Source organism: Xiphophorus couchianus, chromosome 2, assembly GCF_001444195.1.
Source record: "Xiphophorus couchianus chromosome 2, X_couchianus-1.0, whole genome shotgun sequence".
Lineage (NCBI taxonomy): Eukaryota > Metazoa > Chordata > Actinopteri > Cyprinodontiformes > Poeciliidae > Xiphophorus > Xiphophorus couchianus.
The window spans coordinates 28,283,196-28,305,917 of NC_040229.1; the positions used below are offsets into that span (position 1 = coordinate 28,283,196).

The following is a 22,722-nucleotide window of genomic DNA, read 5'->3' on the forward strand; positions in this document are numbered from 1 at the left end:
GAGCTGTAAGTTGAGGCTACACCAGAAAAAAAACAGAAAGACTGCAGTAAGTTAGACAAGATAAGCTTTGGGCTGGAGAGCTAAAGATTTAATAACCAGCCTGTAATGAAAGCACGATTGTGGAAAAATTAATGAGTAATTTTTTCATTTCAATGACGCCCAACATGGCGGCCTTTTAGGAACGAAACTTAATACCACTGTGCAGCACTGGCAACCAGTAGGACATTGGGATGTGAGCAGGATACGCCCTGGAGAGAGGAATGAGTGGAACGCGACACGATGCTGAAACAGAAACTGCCTCTTCAGCAGAACCCTGCGTGTAATGAGTTTGGTCAGAAAATGATGGGTGGGACAGTTTTCACAGCGGAGACAGAGGGACGCACACGGAGAGATCCTGTTATCGACTGGATGAATGCAGGCAGCTAGAGGTGGTTAATGGTGGAGGGATGGACTGGGCTACTGGGAGTCTGAGAGAAGAAATATCACCTCCTTAATCGAGTTAGAACGAATAATTCCACTTTGAAAAGTGGCTTGGACTTCCACACTTAGAGCTTCAGAATGTAACTTTTATAAAATTATGGTTTTTTTCCCTCCATATTTATTCAAACTGTCACCAGAACTGACAATATGATAATCTGTGAAAAAAACATCCCTGAGCCTCTGTTGCAGTCTGCAAAACCACCAATCACAGCCGGGAGGCGGGTGTTTGCGCTGTCAATCAATCTCCTGTATGCTGCTAAATGTGCTAATGGCTGGGAAACAATGTACTTTTACGGGAAAACTGGTTTATCCGCCGTCATTATTGGTTATGCTAACTACCCTTAGCATTTGTAGCAGGTTATGTTGTCATAACCTGCCACAAAAGAGCTAGCAAAGTTTAATTCTTTGCTAAATCGTAGCTTAGCAACGAGCTAGTGGGACGGGATGAGCACAAGAGTGATTGACAGCACTAAGACCCTCCTCCTGGCTCTGATTGGTTGTTTCTGACTTAGTGGTGTATTTCTGCAGGTAGCACTGGGAGAACTGGGAGAAGGCAGAGGACATTGATTTTTTTAAATAGATTACCTGTCTTATACTATCAAGACATTATTGAAAAAAAAAAAGTTTTTTAAAATAAAAGTTACATAATGCAGTGTTAATAAATTGATGTAAATGCATCACTGATTGCAGCTTTGCTTCTACAGCTTTCCTTCTCTCACTTCTCTCTTTGTGCGACTAAAACCGCCAGGGTTCTCCTGTCAACTTCTCTGAGAGGAAACTCAGAAGGCATTATGAATAACCGCAGGTGGCCTCCTAGCAGATGCACATACGCCACTCACAGCCCGGGCGGGCACCGTCTGAAAGAGTGAGCCAGGCGAGATGATAGGTCGATTCTGCCCTTAGTGGGTGGCAGGTTCAAAACAGACGCAGACAATAAGATGTGACTCAAACGTTTCAGATAAGAGAGGAGAGTGAGCCAAGAGCTCAGGTCGGAGGCATGCAGTCACTCTTCATGGTGGTGAGCATTATGTTAAGTTTTGTATTTTCATGTTTGTTTGGTTTTTTTTCCCCACTTTTTTGCTCAGCTGATTAAACTGTGACATAGTAAATTCAAAGACAATTTAATTTTAGATTTTCTTTAAAGCACACAAGTTCAAATGTATGTAAACAGGCTCAAACATACACAAAACTCCAGGCACCACTAGCTAAAACGTTAGCTGTGCTATCCCTAAAACACTTGTGCTTAGCAGAAGCTAATGCTAAACAGCTAAATTCAGCCATGTTCTTAAAGACAACAGTTACAGTGTTGCATTCTGGGTACATAATAAATGTCATGATGGGAGGAAAGGAAACAGCTGTGTAAAGAACCTTCACCCACTTCAAAATAAAAGCATGAAGATAAACGTCTACCTACTTGAATATTTCTTAACAGTCGATAACCAAAATTCGACACGGACGTCGAATTTTATTCAACTGCATGTTTGCGAAGCAACAGAGTAAATTAGCGCTTTCCAGGAAATTAGTTTTAAGGGAAGCTAAGTGCGCCAGATGTTTTCAAAGTTACCAAAAATACTAAAGCGCTAAAAGAAAAATGAACTCTGCTGTCAGCAGAGGAGTGTCCACCACATAGACCTGTACTTCACCAAAACATTTCACTGCCACAGAACTAGCCAAACAAATCCTTTTTTTTTGGTAGCATCTATAATGTTGAACCAGTGATGCTTGGAATGAATTCAAACTAAAGCACAAATTCTTGCTATTAGGTAGAAAACCTTTGAAAAAATTATTTACATGTTTACGTAAGTATGAAAGGATGTAAACCTCTGATGTCAGCTGGATATAAATATAATCCACGTACAAGAGTTAAATCATTAGCAAAAAAGTGAAAAGATGGATTCTAAAGTTCAAGAAAACAGACTTAGTTTATTTCTATTACACTTTATGTTTAATGCATTATCCAGATGGCGCAGAATTTTAACTTTGCACAATATTCTCGGTGAAATACAGAAGCATTTCACAACCTGAAGGACACGCATTCATTCGTCCGCCCGTTTCTTCTCTACGTTTCTGTATTTTTAACCTCATGCATACAGATGCTGTCTGAACGTTTCCTCTCCTGCCTCCAGCTGAGTCACCTTGAATAAATAAAGTCAGACTGACTTAGTGGTGTTCCCTTCTGATTCCCTCACAGTTCAAATCAAAGTGGAGTCTGAACAATAAAGGCGGCTCGGCTTCTGGCTGTTTGGGTTTTCACTTCAGAGCGGATCATAACCACACAGACGTGATCGGAGATCCGTGACAAGGGCTAGAAATTTATTCTAGATTGTAAACTTTTTCTTGTAGAAACCAAGTAGATATAATCTGACCCGTGATGTGGGTCTCAGATTTATGATGGTGTATTAGGGTCATTGTAGATTAAAAAAAAGGAGTAAATTTCCACCCAAAAATCCTCAAAATTTTAAAATCTCAGAAATTTTGTAGAAGAAATTTGGACATTTTTTACCTTCAAAAGTTGAAGAAAAGTCAGAAATTTATAGATTAATTTCAGAATTTAAAAAACAACAAAAAAAACTTGGAAATTTCTGAGATTCAAAAGTCGAAAATGTTCAACTTCTGGAAATTGGAATGTAAAAAATTTATTAGAAAAAAAAATATATATACACATATATATATATATATGTATATATATATATATATAAATTTAGATTCATCTTAAAAATGTTCCAGTAAAAAAACCATAGAAATTTATGAATTGAAAAAGTAAAAAACTTACATCTTTTGACACTCAGAAAATTTCCAAAACTTAGATTATCAGTTTTTGAAACAGACATCTCAATAATTTTGCTAGAAAATTTTGGAGATTGTTTTTTTTCAACTTTTCAAACTCAATCATTTTTGTGTTTTTTGTAGAAAATGTTTGACATTCCCAACTCAGAGATTTCCATGGTTTTTTTTGTTTTGTTTTTTAGCAAACTGTTGACTTTTGGAGCTCGAATATTTCCTTGAAAATGAATCTCAAAATTTCTAAATCTTTTGGTGGCAATTTACTCCTCCATTTTTATTTTCTCCACTTACGACGACTGAGTTGGATATACTGTAGAGTTGCACTGACTGTCATGTCTGCTGCGCCTCCATACGGGCGTGGAGCAGCGAGCTAATGTGGGTCAAAGCGCTGGCTGCTGAGGCGAGCCCATCCTCATTACAGTCGCCGCCACTGGGACTGCAGAAGCCTTTCATGTTCGTCTTTGACCTGAAAGGTAAATACACTCCAGATGCAATTTACATGTATAGCAGGCCCGCTGTGCGCCAGCGCCGAGCTTCAGAAGAAGAGAATCGTGTTAGCTCGGGGGCCGAAGGCCCGCTTTTAATCCTGAATACTGAGCAGCTTGTTGCAACTGCAGGAGCCGATAATGGAGATCAGATTATTTTAACCAATGCTAATATGAAGAGGTTTCTGCCTCTGACTTGCCACTTATATCTTACAGCTGGATAGAGATCAGCCGGAGCGGTTTGAAGTGGTTAAACTGGACGGAGAACCAAGATGTGCTCCGGACACATTTTTTTTTTTTTTCTTTTAAAGAGGATAAAAATCAATGCTGTGGAATAAAATAAATATCATCTTTTCTGTTCCACATGTTGTGCTTCCTCATAGCCTCAGGCAGAGATTAGGTGCAACCCACAGCGGTCTGATAAACTCACTTCTTTCTCTTTATACAGCTATCAGCTGACAGCCTTTATTTATTATTGATTATTATTATTGTTATTATCATTGTTGTCATCCTCACTTTTCATCTCCTGTTCAAGACCTGATCTTTAATCGGTACATTTTCTCCGCGCTGCATAATTTTGCAGGTATTTATTACCTGGGAACAATCTTGTTTGTATTGAATACGTGGAACAGTTAACAGACTAACATATAACAATCATCATCTTGTGGAAAAGCTCCGGTCCTTCAGTGCCGGTGTCATGTGACTTTGGTGGCACTTTAAAGGGGTCATAGTTCATTGGTATCGCTTATTAAATGATAAATATTTTTATCCAGCTGTCATTATTTGGTAGAAGTTAGTTTTCATTTTTCAACTGTTCCTCTACCAGGTCTTACATATGAGCAGGCTCCGGTCCGTTATTCCATTGTATTTTAATCACAAAGCCAAAAGCTGGGCTTTTTGCTTTGGCTGTTTGAATTTAAAACTCTCAAATGATATCTAATAAAAAGAAACAAAAAAAAAAAAATTGTGTTAGAGATACTAAAGCCAACAACTGTTGCAGAGACCTAAAACTCGTTTAGGCTTGTTCGGATAATTAGTTTGGAACAGAAATTAAGAAGATAAATTTTTAATGACCTCCTGACAAAGAACGTTGTGCACCTGTTGCCATTACCCTCCAGTGTCCCGTGTGTGTGTGTGTGTGTGTGTGTGTGGGCGTGTGTGTGTGTAGCACCAGACCAAAAGTTCATGGAGAAAATTTAGTTTTTTCAATGCCATAAGACTTGCATAGACTTCATTACCTTCTAGTCTAGTCTAGACCACCCTAGACTAGAAGGTGGTCTAGGGTGGGGACCTAGAAGGCGGTCCTAGCCCAGCCTCCGAGACGCAGCTCCTCTTCAGAGCTGCAGTTTCCAAGCTTCTGCCTCACAGAGCAGCTCTCCCCCACTCGGCTCCTTCAGACTAGCCAGCAGCAATTAGCAAACACCTGGTGGAACTGAGCGTCAGTGTAGCTCACAGGAGCTGCTTCTCAGTTAAATGCTGGTAAAAACGTTGTTAAAGGGTAAATAGAGCAGCCGTGCTGTGATGACTTCCTGAAGGCGGAGTTTCATGAAGAGCAGAAGCTTTTAAAGAGACAGAGGCCCAATTTCAAGTCGTTAAATTACAAAGTCAAATTCATTTTCATTCATATTTGGTATATATACCATTAATGTAACTTGATTGTGCTGTAAAATGATAAAATGCCTGGAAAACACAAAAGACTGCTCCTTTAACAGTGAAATAAATGTACTGAAAAATTATGTTAGATTACAAAAGAATCAAAATGAATTTTTTGACAAGTTACAACAGTGATATAACTCAAAGTTGAGACAGAATGTAAATGCTTTTTTATAAATGGATTTGAAAGGTGAGTACTCCTCACATGAAAGACTGTTGCTAGCATGACCTGGTAGCATTTAGCTACGGTCTGTTCAGTGATGAGATCTCTCAGTCCCCCAGGCGGGTCAGGTCGTCTGCCGAGTTCCTGGTGAATTTCTATTCACTGTGCTGATGCCTGAGTGGGCGACAGGCAGGATACCACTCAGACAGGTCATCCATCCAAAACAAGACCCACGCTAAATTGTATTGTAGAGTCGCAAATATTATAGCAAAGAACAAACTGTTATGTGATTATTATCATATAGTAGCAACATAATTGAAGACTCCTTGGTTATTCATTTGGGTTTTGATATGGATTAAGCTCAGAATTCTAATTCTGTGTCAAAGTCAAAATTCTGAGATAGTGGTGGGCGATATGGACCTAAAATTTTAGCACGATATTTTGTGGTACTGCGGTGATAACGATAAAAGTGACGATAAAAACTATTACTTTTTAATAATATCCCCACAAGCACAAATAACGCAAATGTATTGATATTTATTGATGTGATTTATTTATTGATGAAGCGAACAATTGCAGAAATAAGAATCCCAACAACGCTGATAGTTTCAGAGGTTTTAAACATTAATTGGAATGTATTGCAACAACAATAAATTAAAATCTTACGACAGGAAATTTATCCCGATAAACGATACGATAAATGCCCATCGCTATTCTGCGATTAAAGCCAGAATTCTTTTTTTAATCCCCTTCCGTACCACAAGATGATTTAAACGTGTAAAATTAGCAAGAGTCGTCCCAGTTTCAGAAACACTCAAGACTTTGAATCGACTGCGCTACGCTAACTGTTGGCCGCTGTATTTGTTTAGCGGGAAGCACCTGGAGCCTGATTTCTACAAAAGCTCCTGTTTGAAATTCAGCGTATGTGCGCACACCAGCATGGTCACGCCTCTGGCTGGTGCTCTCACCCTGTCTAGGCTTCCTGTAATAGAAATATTTAGGGCTATTATGGTCACAGCTAATCCATATGCAGGGAAGAATGATAATGACAAGAGCGTGCTCAAAAGAAAAAAAAAAAAATGCAATTAATTTCCAGGAAAACGGCTCCTCGGCGCCTGTAATGAGATGCCGAATTAATAAGCTTGTGTGCCGAACAACAAAGCCATTTGGTAAACAGCGCTGTTCATTTGCCTGTTGACATCCAGACAGTGCATGAACCCAGAAGGACACTAGTGAGCTGGCGTGTGTGTGTGTGTGTGTGTGTGTGTGTGGCAGGAAAGCAGGCAGCAGGGTAGGTTATGATGGAGCATTTTGGAAAATAACACGCTGGTGATTTTTGCAGTCTAATTTGTTGACAATATGAATACAGTTATTCTTTATGATGCTTTCCACTTTGCTTGTGTGAAGACGTCAGCCTGTTGGATCCAAGGCTGAAATTTTATTCCACATTTTTTCTGTGATCTAGTAGTAATCGCTCATATTTGTGCAAAATTCAAATGCAATTTCCTGTATTTCAAGGCAGCTATGTGTAATTTCAAATGAGGAATTGTTCCATATTTTACAGTTAAATTGTGCATTCGGTTTCGAATGATTACAAACGTGAAGAATTATCACATGTTCCAGAGTTATCTGGCATGAAGCATCAACTTGTCAAAATGAGAAAATGCAGATGGACTGATTTGAGATTTTCTACTTATGTTTGGTTTGGATATTGATCAAATTTTTTTTTTATTCCATAGTGGGGAAAAATAACTTTCAACTTGAGTTTTTGTTGATCAGTAGTTGATTCAGTGAGTTTTCTCTGTGGTGAGGCGTTTATGACGATGAAGGTGATTTTTGGTCTTGTAAAATGTCTCCTGTTGCTCCTGTAAGAAGCTCTGCAGCAGTGAGTTTGTGTTTAATCAATTACAGTTAAACGTAAGAATATCCGTACCAATAGTGCAGGTACATTAAACATTTTCATTTAACCCAGCAGATTTTTTTAGCAGTTCTCTCACAAGAGTAGAGGTGGGCAAAGCGATCCAAAATATCGACAGCATAGGTATAAAGTTGATATCCGTATCAGATTGATACTACCGTGGTAAGATGGATACTATGGGGCTAAACTGGGGCCATAAACTTCGTTCAAAAGGGAATAAAAATAAAACTGAAAAAAAAAAAAATTTAAACTGAAAAATCTTTGAAAAAAGTTTTGAAATCATGGCAGGGACATCCGTAGCTGCCATGATTTTTAATTACATCTTGTGAATGAGCTTATTGAGGAATGATTTCAGTTACATTTCTTATTTAATGGAAACATGGCAATTGTGAGATTGTGTCTTTTTTTCACAACAGCACGACAACAACAAAGATCTGTGCAAATTTTTAATGGGAACGCAGCTAGTCTCTTGTTCAGAGGTTTTCCATGTCGTTTCCTTCCTGAGTGCTGCGCCCCCTAAGGGCGAGGAAGTAAACTGTTGTTTTTTTTTCATGGAGTTTGGTTTTTGTGACACAGTGCAGAGCAAATGTGAACCACACCAGCTGAAAATGTAACAAATGTAGCTATTTCGGTCTCAAATAGAGTAGAGTCTACTGGACTATTAGATGTGGAAACACCCTTAGTCTCATGCTGCACTGTGCAGACCCTCTGTCTGCACTGATGACGATTCACTCACTTCACCGCTTTATGTGGTTTACATTGCACGGCATTATTTGTTTACATCAACCACTATGGAATTTCAGAGACAGGGATCCAGTGTAAAACTGGGCCCATTCAGACAACTGCACATTTCTATACTCACATTTCCTTTTTCTGCTCTACTGTACCGTTTTTGCATTTGCCTTCAGGCTCATGTTTTGCTTGTAAGATGTCGTTTTAAACATACAAGCTCAGCAGAAACAAGCGACACAACAATCTATTTGGAGATGTGTTCAGAATAAGAAAAGACAAGCGAGCCGCTCGAAGAAAGCAAACAGTCAGATATTTTGCTGGTGTCTCAAAGGCGACGTAAACAACAGCTCTACACAAGCAACTGCAGGTTTTTTTTAAAAGGAAAAATGAAAAACAGAATGAAAACACTTAATGGTTCCCACTACAGCCTTCCCTATTAAGACCGTACTGACAGAGTTTACCAGAAAAATGCTCTCCTCTACTTTTGTCAATTTGCCTCCTGAATCATTCAGCAATGCACAAAGATATTATATATATATATACTATATATACTGTATATATACAGTTGCAGTATGTATGTTGCAGTATGTATGTATGTATATATATATATATATATATATATATATATATATGTACAAATATATATGTACAAATATAGACCACCTGCATGTTATTGTTTACATAAGGAAATTTCGCGCATGCAGACAACGCTGGAGGGCAAAAACGTCTTTTACATGCCATCCATTTCCATATTTATAGCCGCGCTGCTGTAGAATAATTCCGTTAACTCAATGAAACATGGAAATTTAGGTATTATTAATTTCGTGCTGTGCTCCACAGCAAAGAGAAAACCCGTTAAAGTACAACTCAAAACCACGTCTTTCTCGCGCTCTGCATTGGCCAGGCTACATGCAGACTCGTTGCCATAGCAACTGACAACAACGGCCCTAAAAAGACACCGAAATATTTCCCACAGAAAGAGCAGAACATTCAGTCTGTTACAGTAATATGGTTTTAGGCTTAAAGTTTATTTTGTGATTATTAAGTGATTGCTGTGGTAAGAGGAGAAAACTATAAATATATTGCTGCACTTTACTGTATGGCTAGCTCCATGGCTAGCTCGCTGTTCCTGTCTCTTACTCTGCAGTTGTGGAGTCACAATGTCTGGGATCATGAGCGCCCCCTGCCATGAGGCAGGAGAACTGCCTGCCTCACCTCGATTCTGTTCTCTGCCGTTTCTGATCGTTCCTCAGCACAGGAAACACGTTACACACACACAGCTGGTGACAAAAAACACTGTATATTATATATATAAGCTACATTATGGAAAATCAGTTCATATATTAAATGTTTTTTAGCCATTTTATTGGCGACGTACAGACAGGAGGAACATGCTCTCATAGTTAGTGAGAGGTTGATCAATCCCAGGTGAGGCTCAGCTCACTGCTGCCTCACCGGCTTCGCTTCCGAGCATTTGAATGGGAAAATGCAAAAATACAACGATTTTGAAGAAAACATAATCAAAATTAAACTAAATAAAAAATAAATACTTTATAGCACGAACCACAGGGTGAAACTAGCAATATAACTTATTTTATCATTATATTTTTCCATTATGACAGGTGAAGCTCTGCCTCACTTGCCAACCCTGACCGAACGTCTCTGAAATATATATATATATGTTTGCCAGCAGTCAAGACTGAGGCAAATTGTTTTTCACATACTTTAATAACAGTTGCTCCATGTATGATTGAGGCTGTGTAATGCAATCTCCAGAGCAGAATTAAAGCTGATGCTTGGATCCAGACTCTAAGGAAAATGTTAATAGAGTTCACAGAAAGTAAGCAGCGAAACCTTCAACAAGTAAACAACATTTCCTCTAGAAGAAAGCAAATCTTCCTGCCTCCAGCTGGGAATTTTACCGACTGCTTCTCTGCCTGGTTCAATGTGTTTACTTATTCATCAAGGTGGAGTGCTGGGAGGGGGGGGGGGGGGTATAGGGGGGTTAGTGGGTTGGTGGTGAGGAAGGAGGGGCAGGAGGGATGGGGGTGCTGCCGGTTTCTGAAGCTTCAGGAGGTACACTCATCCTGCTGCCGGGTGAGACGGGCAGGCGTGATTAAAAATTGATGCAAACACATGTGGATGCATAACCTGCAGCGAGTGTTTGTGAGCGGTGGTGCATGTTTGGCTGTCAGTAAACAGGTAATCTTATAAAAGGCAGGGAATTGGATTTGATTCATCACCGTTTTTCTGTGAGTACTCTTCCACAAGAAGACAATGAGCACGCCACCTCCTTGTAGGTTTCTGTTTTCTTAAATAAGTCTGGTTGAAGCTGTACATGCTTGAAACAAGTCCTGCTTTAAAGGGGCAGAATTATGTAAAATTGACTTTTTTGAGCTTTGCATCATGTCATAATGTTACTCCCACATCCCTGGAGTGTTGCTATGATTTTTTCATGCATGTTTGAGAAATCCTTTCATCTCCATGGCAACCATTCAGCTGTGCAAAATGACTGAGTGGACCTAAGCCCCGCCTTCGTGGACGAAACTCCTCCCCTGAGCTGCAGTTTCCAAGCTTCTGCCTCACAGCGCACCCCTCCCTCCCCTGCTACTCCTCCACTCAGCTCCTTCAGACTAGCCAGCAGCAGTTAAACAACTGGTGAAACCATTTTGTTTAATTCAGCATCTGCTGAGCTCATTATACGAGCTACTTCTCAGTGAAACACTGGTAAAAACGTTGTTAAAGGGTTAGTAGAGGAGCCATGTCATGATGACTTCCTGTAGGCGGAGTTTCAGGAAGAGCAGAACGTTTTTAAAGAGACAGAGGCCCACTATCAACACAGTAAATTAAAAAGTCAAATTTCTTGTCATATTTGATATATATATATATATATATATATATATAGCATTTTTGTAACAACTGAAGGTAAAACTCACTTGATTGTTCTAAAAATGGCAGTATGTGTCAGGAAAATACATAATGCTCCCCCTTTAGAGAACCATCAGTTATGCAGCTGAGAGAAATTGAAAACAGAGAAAAGGACTTTGTAGAACATATTATTTAAAGGAGTCAATGCCTTGTTGACAAAAAAGTTACAAACTAAAACCTTTTACAAAGGCATACAATGCCAAGCACCTTTAAGGGCAACTGAGTTCATGGAAATCCCTCGGGTCACCACCATTTCCTTAAACCTCTCCCTAGAAGTGTTTGATAAAAAAAGAAATTGTAACACGGTACTTTTTTCCCCTCCATTTTCTCAATATTTAGAATTTGACCATGTTTTATCAGATAACATGGGCGTCATGGCAAAACGTCAGCAACAAGCCTGACTGGTGCTCACAGGAATAGAAAAAAATCATTTATTATACTGGGTATGTGTGTGTTTTTTCCCCACATTCTGAATGGAAATGGTTGAAACTTCAAAACCATCAATAAAAAGCTGCTTTTGATTGGCCAGTGCAATAAAGACTCACTGACACAAACATACTTATAGGTATCAATATGAAGTAAACTCTGTATTTTAAAAATGGTTCTCTTTTCCCTGGCCTTTGACTGATTGACACACTAAATCGTTCTTGGAAATCTTAATTGTTCTGTTTTTTTTATTTATTTATATTACAGTTTAAATATTACATATATAAATACTCTTGATCAATATCTGCATTTTAGGTTATTTCTGCTTCTGTTCTTCCACATCTGTCTGTTTCTAAAGCTTTACACAGCATGTGAGGGTTACACTTCGGACTACTGTTGTTGTTACACTGGACTCTCTCCACGCTGCATCGGTGTGGAAAATCCTTAAATCACACAGTGTAAAGCGCTGGGAGTGCAGGATTTCGTTCGGTTGGGGAGTTTGTTCAGTTCCGTGTCATTAACTCTCTTCATGTAGTATTGATTTTGTCACCAGCTATATAAAATATTTGTACTTTGTCGGCGTATTATTTACACGAACAATCGGGAGGCAGAACGAGGCGAGGTTGATTTTCATTTGCTGCCCTGTGCGCTTCGTACATTAGCTTCACAAATCCCCATCAGTTTTCAGATCAGCCCTCTCTGGTAGCGTCTCATGTTCGGCGTCGCACACTAACAATCTCCTTGCCGATCTGTGGCAAATTAGCGCTAATGGCGAGGTGAAAGATATCTCTATAAACACATTTCTGTGTCATTATATGGTTTTTGATTCAGGTCATTTGTCCAGGTTCCCGGGGGCTGAGCTGAATGTTAGAAAATAGCCAGTATAAGTAAAAGCGGTGAGAAAGTAGGTGGTTGATATTGTGTTGTAAAGGTGGTCAGTTTTGGTCACCTTGGAAACGCTGATAGCATTTGATTGCTTGAATGACACTTTCCTCTTGTGTTGACTTATTGGAGTAAAGTCTGCAACACCAGCTTTACAACGAGGAGGAACAGAAAGGATTTGATGATCTCGCCTTTTCAGACCAACTACTGTAAGTTTTGCTGCGCAGTGATCGTCGATAATCGATTGTTGTTGTCCATTAATCTGTAAATGATGATGAGGTAAACAAATTATTTCAGTTCCGTCACACTAAAGCAAGGAAGACTGTTTACAATTTAAAAACATTTTTGAGCAACAGCTGTTCCATCTTGCAAATGCGTCTTCCCAGGATGACGCAACAAATTAAACCCAAGGTCAGACTTCGTGACATTCAGAGATCCGAAAAAGCCAACTTTTCAAACTGGAAAAGAGGTTTCACTGGTATTTAATTCCCTTATAAATTGTAAGTAAAATAAGTGCATATAATTTTTAACATTCCATAGTTGCAGTTTGTACCACGTGACAAAATGCTGCCTTACACAAGAGAAAAGCTTTGAAACATGCACCACCCCGTTAGCTAGTGTTAAGGAAATATGGCTATTTTTGATTGTTTAATATAGTTAAGCTAATGCCATGTGCGTTTAAGTAGATCAACATTCCTATTTGGACAAGCTGATGCAAGGTAAACGATCAGAGATAAACATTCTCCTGGCAAGGCTGTAACTTAGAGCAGCCATAAAACACTATGCTCTTGAAAGGCTTTAAATTAGTAGGCCATAAAGAATATCTTCCCCGGCTCACAGGTCAGAGGTTGGGGGTTTCCCAGGAGCTCAGAGTTGCATCTGGAGTTGATCACAACTTAGGAATTTTGGGAACACTTAAGGTTTAATTTCTGATATACCTTTTTAATATTGGTAGCAATAGTGTGTTAGATTAAAGTATATTACCCAAGCTACAAGTACTAATCTAGTAAATCGAATGTATTTGAAAATGTACTAACTATGACAATATCGGAATCAAAAGAGAATGATTTAAATGTTATGTTTTACAGGTTGAAAAAGACTTCTATCTCATTATTGTTTGTGATAAAGCAAAGGGTCAAATCTTTGGAGAAGCTGACTGCAGAGGAGCAAGATAGGTTTTGTGAAAATAACTTATAACTTTAATAACTAAAATGACTCTTGATATTTGTCATTAAAACTCAGGGGAAGGTCTAAGTTTTTTTTCCAAGGTAGCTCTTGGTTGGTCAAAATAGAGGTACGCCCTATTTGCATATATTAACAAAGAGAAACGCCTTCACTAGAAAAAGGGAATGCGCAACAATAAGAATTCAGATAGCTGCCCTGTTATGCTTTTAAGCAACAGCTGTCTCCAAAGGATCCTTTGTTCTTTTAATTCTTTTGTCTCAGGTAAAGAATGTACTTCTTTGTACTCTGAAGTTTTCTTGTTAAATTCATACGGTGTTTTCTATTGAATTAAACTCTGTATCTCTGTGACGTCATTGAGCCTCGCCGTCTGTTTTTCCAGCCGTGACGGCATCCGCTCGGGACCCGGCTAACAGGAGGAAAAGAGAGCCATGCTGTTTCCAAAATTTAAGCTAACCTAATAAATTTCCTTCTTTAATAATTTGGGGGCTCGTTCGGTTGCTGATTCTGACCGGGCGGCTCTGTCACGCGCTGGCCCGGTTCGGCTTGGACGCTACAGTCGGGTAAGACTCTTTGATTTGTTTCCGTGTCTGCGACACGTGGGCGATCGGTGCTGACTGTTTTGGTGTGTGACTACAGGGATGGAAAACTGCAGATGTATGAAGGTACTTCTAAAAGACTTTGTTGTTAATAGATTTGAATAGACACAGGAACAGAGGACCGTGGCAGGTCCAAGCAGTCGGATTAACGTTACCGCTGTTATAAGGCTAGGTTTTAAGTGAATTTTTCCTGAAGGCTTATTTCTGTCCCTTCGAAAAAATTGGGAAAGTTTGTGTCTGGGTTGAATCACCTTTTCTGTGGTAGAATTAAGGACTAAAAGCAGGTTGAATCACCTTTTCTGTGGTAGAATTAAGGACTAAAAGCAGGTTGAATCACCTTTTCTGTGGTAGAATTAAGGACTGAGAGTGCACCCGGGTAAAATGATGCATCTTATATTTTTGTAACCGGCGCCGGGTTTATATTTTCTATTTTATTTCCCCCCTGTTTTTCTTAAAAACTGTGTTGTGTGTCTATGTGTTTCTCTGTGTTTCTCTGTGTGTGGCGATCTGTGCTTGTTGCCGCGACACGAGGCTGTTTGACTGTGCAGAGCTCTGCGTGTGTATCTGTGTGGCCGTGTGTGTGCGCGTGCGCGAGTTCGGGCTGGCTGTGTGTTTGAGCGGAGTGTTAAGTTGTTTGAAAAGCGCTGTGTGTGTGCTGATTTGCGTTGTTCCTGCTGCATTTATTCTAATATAAATATGGCAACGGTGTTGCGGAGAGATGACACTGCTCATTCGTATGGTTTAGGTCCGTGGACGACACTACGGGAACAGATTGCTGACTTCATTAATATTTATGACAAACAACTTGGTCTGGATTCGCTTCATGTGACGGCGGATGAATTGAAAGACAGGTTGGAAAATGCGGTCAGCATGAACAATGAACTCCTAAGTGCTGAAAAGCCGTTAGGTTTAATTTTGAATGCCTGTCTAAATCAGGCTTCAGCTGATAGGGATGCGGTGCGTGGTGAACAGGATGGGGCTACTCTGTTTCGCAGAAAGAAACTAATTAAGAAGTTGGAGAACACGGAACAGGAGAGACAGTTGTGGGCTAGACTTCTGGTGGGTTGGCAGGGGACGGATCACCTTTATGGAAAGGGTTCGGTTACGAAGGCTTCGGACTCATTACACGCCCCGGTTGATCTTTCGGGGGTTTCCTCTGACCGGCCGAAACAGAAGTTTAATCCATCTGTTGCTTCGCTCCCACCCCCATATAATGACACTAATCCCTCTTGCACGGGGCTGTATCCAGTGTTGGATGTTCGGAGGGGCACAGCTGAATGGGATCTTCTGAGGGTTCCTCCTCAGAGTTCTTCTGCTCCACCGGCACAGGAGGATCCCGATTTAATGACGCCATGCTCGGCGTCCCCTCTTAGAGTTCGCTCTGTTTCTGATAGTCTTCCTATGGCGGATCGGGTTCAACGTGAAAAACTTTGTTTTTCTAGATATCCTTTGGCGACTTCTTCGGGTGTGGATCAGGTTTCACGTCAGTTCAGCAGCCCTGCACCTCCCTTAGCCTCTTCCTCACATGAGGGGGAGCAGGGGGAGGTTCAGTTGAATGTAGATGTGTCACTGGTTGGCCGTCTGGTTGAGGAGTCCCCACCCATTCGGGGAAACTCAGTGTCTTTTGCTCCTGTTTTGAAAGATGATGTGAAGTTTACCTCCGCTCCAATGCAGCTTCGGAGCGGACGTAATCTGTGTGACATGCGGAGAAGGGATGTTAGTCCCTCCTCTCGTGAGATGAGCACACCACGGAGGGGCGGTGCCACCTCTAATGCTGTCACTTTTCAGGAACGACTTTTAAGTTTAGGCAGGAAATCACAGGGGGGTATGGATGATTGGGACACAGACCTTTCAAATAGATCGGTTCATTCTGAGGCTCTGTCAGCACGTTCTGACAGTTCTTCCCATTATGCTATGCCTTTAATAGTTTCCCACCAAGGACAGAGATACAAGCCGTTTTCTTTTGGAGATTTACAGATCCTTATTGAAAAATTACCATCTTTGGTGGACGGTGCTACTCCTTGGTTACATGCATTAGAATCACTGACAGGGGGGTTGACCTTAGCATTGGGGGATTTCAGGGCAATTTTGAGTCGTTCAACAACGACAACAAATTGCCGTGATGTTGAGCTGTCAGCGGGAACTATGAACTGCCCTGATGAGACGCCTCTTACAGCTGTTCTGACTCCTGTGGGTGCGGCCTTGAGGGATATATTTCCCCCTTTGTCGCTGTCACTTATTCCAAAGTTTTTCTGGGATTCCAAAGAACACCCAAAAGTATTTTTAGATAAAGCCATAGATATCTGGAGGCGACAGTCTGGGGTTCATCCAGCTGTTGCTACATTAATGAGGGAACATTTTCGTCAAGCTGTTTTAAATGGTGTCCCTACTTCTGTCGCTGCTTCAATGGGGACAAACCCGGAGTTGAGATCTTGTGACCATGCGAAGTGGGAATTGCATTTGTTGCATAACATGCAGATTTTTCAGGATAAGGAGAAAGAGAAGGAGAGAGAGCAGGAAGATCTTAAGAATCAATTATTGAAACTTCAAATAGGAGAAGCTAAACAGAAAATTAATCTTGCAAAACAGGAACGACAGGAGGTTAGAGCTATGTTGGCAGCTGTTGCACGGGCTCCTCTTCCGGTGTTTCATTCTGGTCCTGGTGTGTCAGCTCCACGTTTTCGGTCTGGTCTTCTGGGGTGGCGTGGGGGCAGACGGGGTAGGCCTGCAGTGTCGGTCGCGCGAGGAAGGGGTGGACGCAGAGACAGGTGTTTCTATTGTGGGGAGGAGGGTCACTGGGTTCAACAGTGCCCTCACTATATATCAGATGGTGCGTTGCCGGACCTGACATCACAACAAACTCCGAATGCTGCATTGCTTCCGCAGCGTCCGGGACAGTTTTCTCAGGCTGGACAGTATTGACACACCCCGGTGAAGAACCTATGTCAGGGAGCTTTGGCAGATCCCCTGATTGATGTGACAGTGGATGGACAAACATTACCATTTTTGGTGGATACAGGGGCAACATATTCCACCATGAATGCTGTCATGCCTTCACATAAACTTTCTGATCAGACAATATCAGTGGTTGGTTTTTCTGGGGTGAAACAGACTCTGCCACTCTCCACGCCTCTGCACACGGCTGTGGGCAGACAGAAAGTGACACATCCTTTTGTATGCTCCCCCTCATCTCCCGTTAATTTATTAGGGAGGGACTTGTTGATTGCTCTGGGGGCGACTATTTTGTGTGGACCTGATGGATTACTTGTCACTTTTCCTGATGGATCGTCTCACGCCTGTTCTCCGGTTTATACCCATGGACAGTTTTTGCTGCAACAAGCTGAGGAGCAACTGGCTGACATATACTGGGGGCGTATACAGCCGGAAAAGACTGACCATGCTGGAATTCTATCTTGTTTTCTGCTTTGGAAGCCCTGGATTCAAGCGCTTGCTCCGTATGGTCCGACCCCTGATCTGCCCCATGTTACTTTGTTTTATGACCGAGACCAGACTGAATGGTTCCAGGAGCAGTTTGAGACACATTTAGCCGGTGTTGACTGGACTGTATTTTCACAGGACATTTATGTGGCACCGGAGGGGGTGGCTGCAGCTGTTAATCTGACTCACGATCAGTCGTTTTGGTATAAAATGCAAGATGAAGCTGTTCCACATATTTCTTTGGCTCTCCATCCTGGCCATCAGGCCAGGGAATTAGGGGGCGTGGTAAAACGCTCCCTGGCAGTTTCAGACTGGCAGGCAACTGTTAATACAGACCTCTTTTTCTCTCCTTCTACAAACACCTACAGAATAAAGTGTTCTGCTGTAGATTCTGTAGTTTTGGAACATCTTCAACTTCCTAGGCACCATGGCAGGGAGTTGACTGATCATCCAACTGCAGCTGCTATGTTGGCTTCTCTGCCTGAATGTCTGTGGGCAACAGGTCCTACGGATGTGGGGCTTGTTGATGTCACACCTGTCACTTTTGATTTGCGACCAGGCCCTCCTATTTGGAGGTCTCAGTATCCTCATAAGCAGGCGGCAGAAGAGGGACTAGCGGAAACAATTGGGGGTCTTCTGGAGGCTGGTGTGTTAGAATCTTCCACCTCTTCCTGGAACACTCCTATTTTACCGGTCGAGAAAAAAGGGACGGGTAAATACCGCATGGCACATGATCTCCGGGCGATTAATTTTGTTTTATTGACCCCTACGGTGCCAGTCCCTAATCCTCATGTTGCATTAACTAACCTTGATCCCTCTCAGACTTGGTTTTCGTGTGTGGACCTTGCTAACGCTTTCTTTTGTCTCCCATTGGCTGAGGAATGTCGGGACGTGTTTTCTTTCACCTACGGGGGTCAGCAGCTGAGATATACACGTTTGCCTCAGGGTTTTGCTCTCTCCCCAGGGCTTTTTAATCAGGTTTTGAAACAGCAGTTAGCAGACTGCTCGTTACCAGACGGCGTGACTCTGATTCAGTATGTGGATGACCTCATGCTTGCAGCACAGTCGTTGGAGTCCTGCATTGAGGCCACGCGACGTTTGCTGTCACACCTTGCTGACGGAGGTTTTAAAGTGAGCAGGTCTAAATTGCAAATTGCGAGAAAGCAGGTTTCTTTCTTGGGGCGGACTATCACTGCGACTGGCACTCAGATGTCTGCCAGTCACAAATCTGCTATTCTTGATCACCCTAAACCACACACGGTGAAAGACATGCTGTCCTTTCTTGGTTTGACTGGATATAGTAGGAACTATGTTCCTAACTATACTGGTTTGACAGACCCTTTACGGGCATTAGTCAGGGAGCATGGGACTCGTAAGCTCAACCAGGTTTTGACTTGGACTGTGGAGGCGGAAGATGCTTTTATCTCTCTGAAACAGCAATTGGCTGCTGCTGCCCAGTTGGCTGTCCCAGATTATGCTTCGCCCTTTTATTTGGATGTTTCTGTTACAGAACTGACGGTTAATGCAGTTCTGTTTCAGAAAAAAGGGGGAGACAGGAGAATCCTCCAATATGTCAGCACAATGTTGGATCCGATGGAAAAAAGACATCCGACATGTACAAGACATGCAGCAGGTGTGGGAAAAATGATTCAAAAGACAGCACACATTGTGATGGGTCATCCATTACAGGTTATGACATCACACAGCGTGGTGGCATATGTGAATTCACAACATTTCACATTAACTACATTGAGACAACAAAAACTGAGCAAAATTCTGGAATCACCTAATATAACTTTTGTACATATCGGAGCGAATATGGCTGACAGGATGCAAGATGGACAGCCACACAACTGTGACGAATTAGTACTGAAGGAAGAAAAGATAAGACCGGACCTACAAGCTTCTCCTCTAGAAGGTGAAGATGTGAAAAACTTTTATACAGACGGTTGCTGTTTTAAACATGACACAGACGGTTTGAGAGCAGCATATGCGATAGTGGAAGACTTGGGCAGTGAGTTTCGTGTTTTGAAGGCAGAAAAGCTGCAGGGTGCCCAATCGGCACAGAGGGCAGAAGTAAAAGCAATGGTCGAAGCACTGAAACTGGCTGAGGGAATGAGGGTGAATCTTTACAGTGATTCAGCGTATGTGGCTAGCGCTGTACATGTGGAACTTCCTCAGTGGCTCAGAGCAGGATTTATGACTGCAACACAAAAGCCCATAAAACATGAAACTGAAATGAAAGAATTGGCGGAGGCATTACTGTTACCTCAGTCTGTGGCTGTGATTAAATGCAAGGGACATGATCAGAGCAAGACCAGAGTTGCAGCAGGAAACGCAGCCGCGGATGAGGCCGCTAAGAGGGCAGCGGGATACCTGACATCTCTTGTGATGGTGAGTACTGAATTTGAACAGGTCGAACAAAATCACTTTGAAAAAATTATTTCTCATCAGAAAACCGTGTCACCTGAGGAACGATCAGTCTGGAGAGCAAGAGGTGCCGTCTGCAATGAAGGACTCTGGCGGGGACCAAATGGTAAAGTAATTCTTCCTCCAAATATGAGATTCCAGGTTTTCCAGGAAGCTCACGGACTCGGACATGTGGGTATTGCACAGATGCTAAAAAATCTAGAGCACTGGTGGCATCCATTTTTGAGAGACATGGTCAAGGAATATGTGAAAACATGTGAAATTTGTGGACAACACAACGCAAAACCAACTATTCGGCCACCAGCGGGACATTTCCCTTGTACTACACAACCGGGTAAGGAAATAATTATTGATTTCACAGACATGATAACACCCGTTAGAGGATACAGGTATGTATTAATGTGTGTGGATGCATACTCGGGCTGGCCGGAGGCGTGGCCAGCAAAAAAGGAGGACAGCAAAACTGTCATAAAGTGTCTGATCAATCATCACATTCCGACCCATGGATTTCCAGAGAAGGTGAGATCAGATAACGGCACTCATTTTAGGAACCAAGATCTGCAGAAAGTGGAGCAGCTGCTTGGATTGAAGCATTCTTTCGGTACAGTATATCATCCTGAGTCACAAGGCAAGGTTGAGAGGTTAAACCAAACTATCAAACAAAAATTGGCCAAAGTATGTGCACATACCAAATTAAATTGGGTAGATGCTTTGCCTATTGCTTTGATGTCTGTTCGAATGTCTATTAATCAAACAACAGGGTTCTCTCCATTCGAGCTCCAGACCGGACGGATTTTTCCAGGACCTGGGAGTCGCGTGCCCGGATGGAAAGGTGAACTTGCACATTTATCTCATAAAGATTTCTTTACTGAGTTACAGAGTCTGGCTGCGGAATTTGCAAAATACCAGACGGCACAGGAGCGTCCAGCTTCAGGACCAGTTCCAGGAATCGACTGGGTGTGCCTGAAGGTCATCAAACGGAAGTGGTCTGAACCTCGCTTCACCGGACCACACCGAGTAGTGGAGAGGACGTCCCATGCTGTTCGTCTACAAGGGAAAGGAGACACCTGGTTTCATTGGAGTCAGTGCACAGCAGCCGACGAGCCACAACGTGCGCTCCGAGACGTACAAGACGAGCTACGACTTCAATCTTCGGACGAGGAGCAACGCCAGGTGCTTCCAGGGGGGAGTGTAGCAGGAATTCCTGCCACAACCACTTCAGGTTCCTGAAATTCAAAGTTCAAAAGGCTCGGACGGGCATAATAATCCTGTTCCGATGTCCTTCCATTGAGGAAGAAGGAGATTTCATACTCTCCTTAAAAACTCACTGTTATATTGGCATAATAATCCAATTTTCAGTGAGCAACGGCTGCGAAGGTGGAAACTTGAGGTTTCCAACCGAGGAGGATCAGGCTACAAGAAGATCCACATTAACTCATTTTATTGCGAGTTTTCGTTTTTGCGAACTTTAAAAGAACTTTCGTCTTTGCGCGTAATTTTTATCATTTTTTGAAGAAGATTTCATATTTTGTTTTTTACAGACTATCAAAGAACATTTGAAAAAAAAAAAAAAAAAGAAGATATTGTGTAATTCTTTATCTCTGCATGTTTTTGATTTGTGGCGAGTATTTTTAAGTTTCCAGAACACTTTTTAGTTAGTGTTATGTGCATATCTTAGTCTTATTTTTGCATTTTTACATTTTGGGGTGTTATGTGTACTGTGTTTTGGGTTGCATTATGATAATTGAGTTTATGATTTTTTCATAATTGTAGAATGATAAGTGCCTTTCATGTTTAATTTTACCGGTGAAACTTTGCGGTTAAAAGGTGAGTATTAAAATTGTTGAATAACGCAGGATTACAATTGACAGGTTCACATGATGGGGGTCAGCTTAAGATACATGAACTGGGAGTGGAAGTTTTTGCTAGGTGTGTTTCTTGAACTCAATTTGCTGGGAATGTGGGTTTTCGGAGGATCCACGAGTGGACTCATTTCCTCACAGACACTTGATCTCCGACCGAGTTTTGTCGAGTGCGGAGTGTCTTGCGGAAATGCGACTATTCGTGTGGAGCGTTCTTTGAGACCTCCTGTTGATAAGTGCCTCACTAAGTATCGTGGAATTGAGTTGAACTATACTCTGGGTACTGTAACTAATTACCAAATTGATCTGTGTGAGGTAATTCGTCGCTGCTGGTCGACTCCTCAATCCTGGCAGAAGACATCTGTGTATTTGTGTGGTGATCTGACCTTCCAGCGACATTGTATTACTCAGGAAAATGGGGTTCGACACTTGTGTCCCACTTGGAAATCGGCTTTCAGATGGGTGGGATCAAGTTGGAGTCCACCGTATGCTCATAAATCTGTCACTGAATATGACAAGGTTACCATAAGACGAGGGACTTTAAGACATTCTCCAGCGACGGGTAAAAATCCTTTAGTGCTAACCATTTCCTCGATGCACGATGTTTTCTTTAAACAGTATCCGGCAGATTCAGCTGTTTATTTGGCTCTAGGTGCTTCAGTGGATGATAAAGATCCACTTGGGATTATCAAAATTAATATGGTTAGACCTGAGGGGGAGGAAGACAGGGACATGGAAATTCCTGATCAGCATGCGGCTA

At 41.7% G+C, this 22,722-nt stretch overlaps 2 protein-coding genes across 4 annotated transcripts in view; one reads left to right on the plus strand and one right to left on the minus strand.

Moving 5' to 3' along the window:
- Positions 1 to 22,722, minus strand: part of LOC114150652 (alpha-1,3-mannosyl-glycoprotein 4-beta-N-acetylglucosaminyltransferase C-like) — a 73,087-nt gene that overhangs the window by 8,570 nt on the left and 41,795 nt on the right. The gene's annotated exons all lie outside the window — the stretch shown is intronic.
- On the plus strand, positions 17,239 to 21,650 carry LOC114150505 (uncharacterized). The gene has a single exon (XM_028026927.1). It carries the CDS (start codon positions 17,269 to 17,271, stop codon positions 21,328 to 21,330), a length of 4,062 nt encoding a protein of 1,353 aa, XP_027882728.1. The 5' UTR covers positions 17,239 to 17,268; the 3' UTR covers positions 21,331 to 21,650.

Bases quoted from the DNA above. Each gene is read 5' to 3' on its own strand.
- LOC114150505 (XM_028026927.1), top strand. From the start codon at position 17,269: ATGAATGCTGTCATGCCTTCACATAAACTTTCTGATCAGACAATATCA.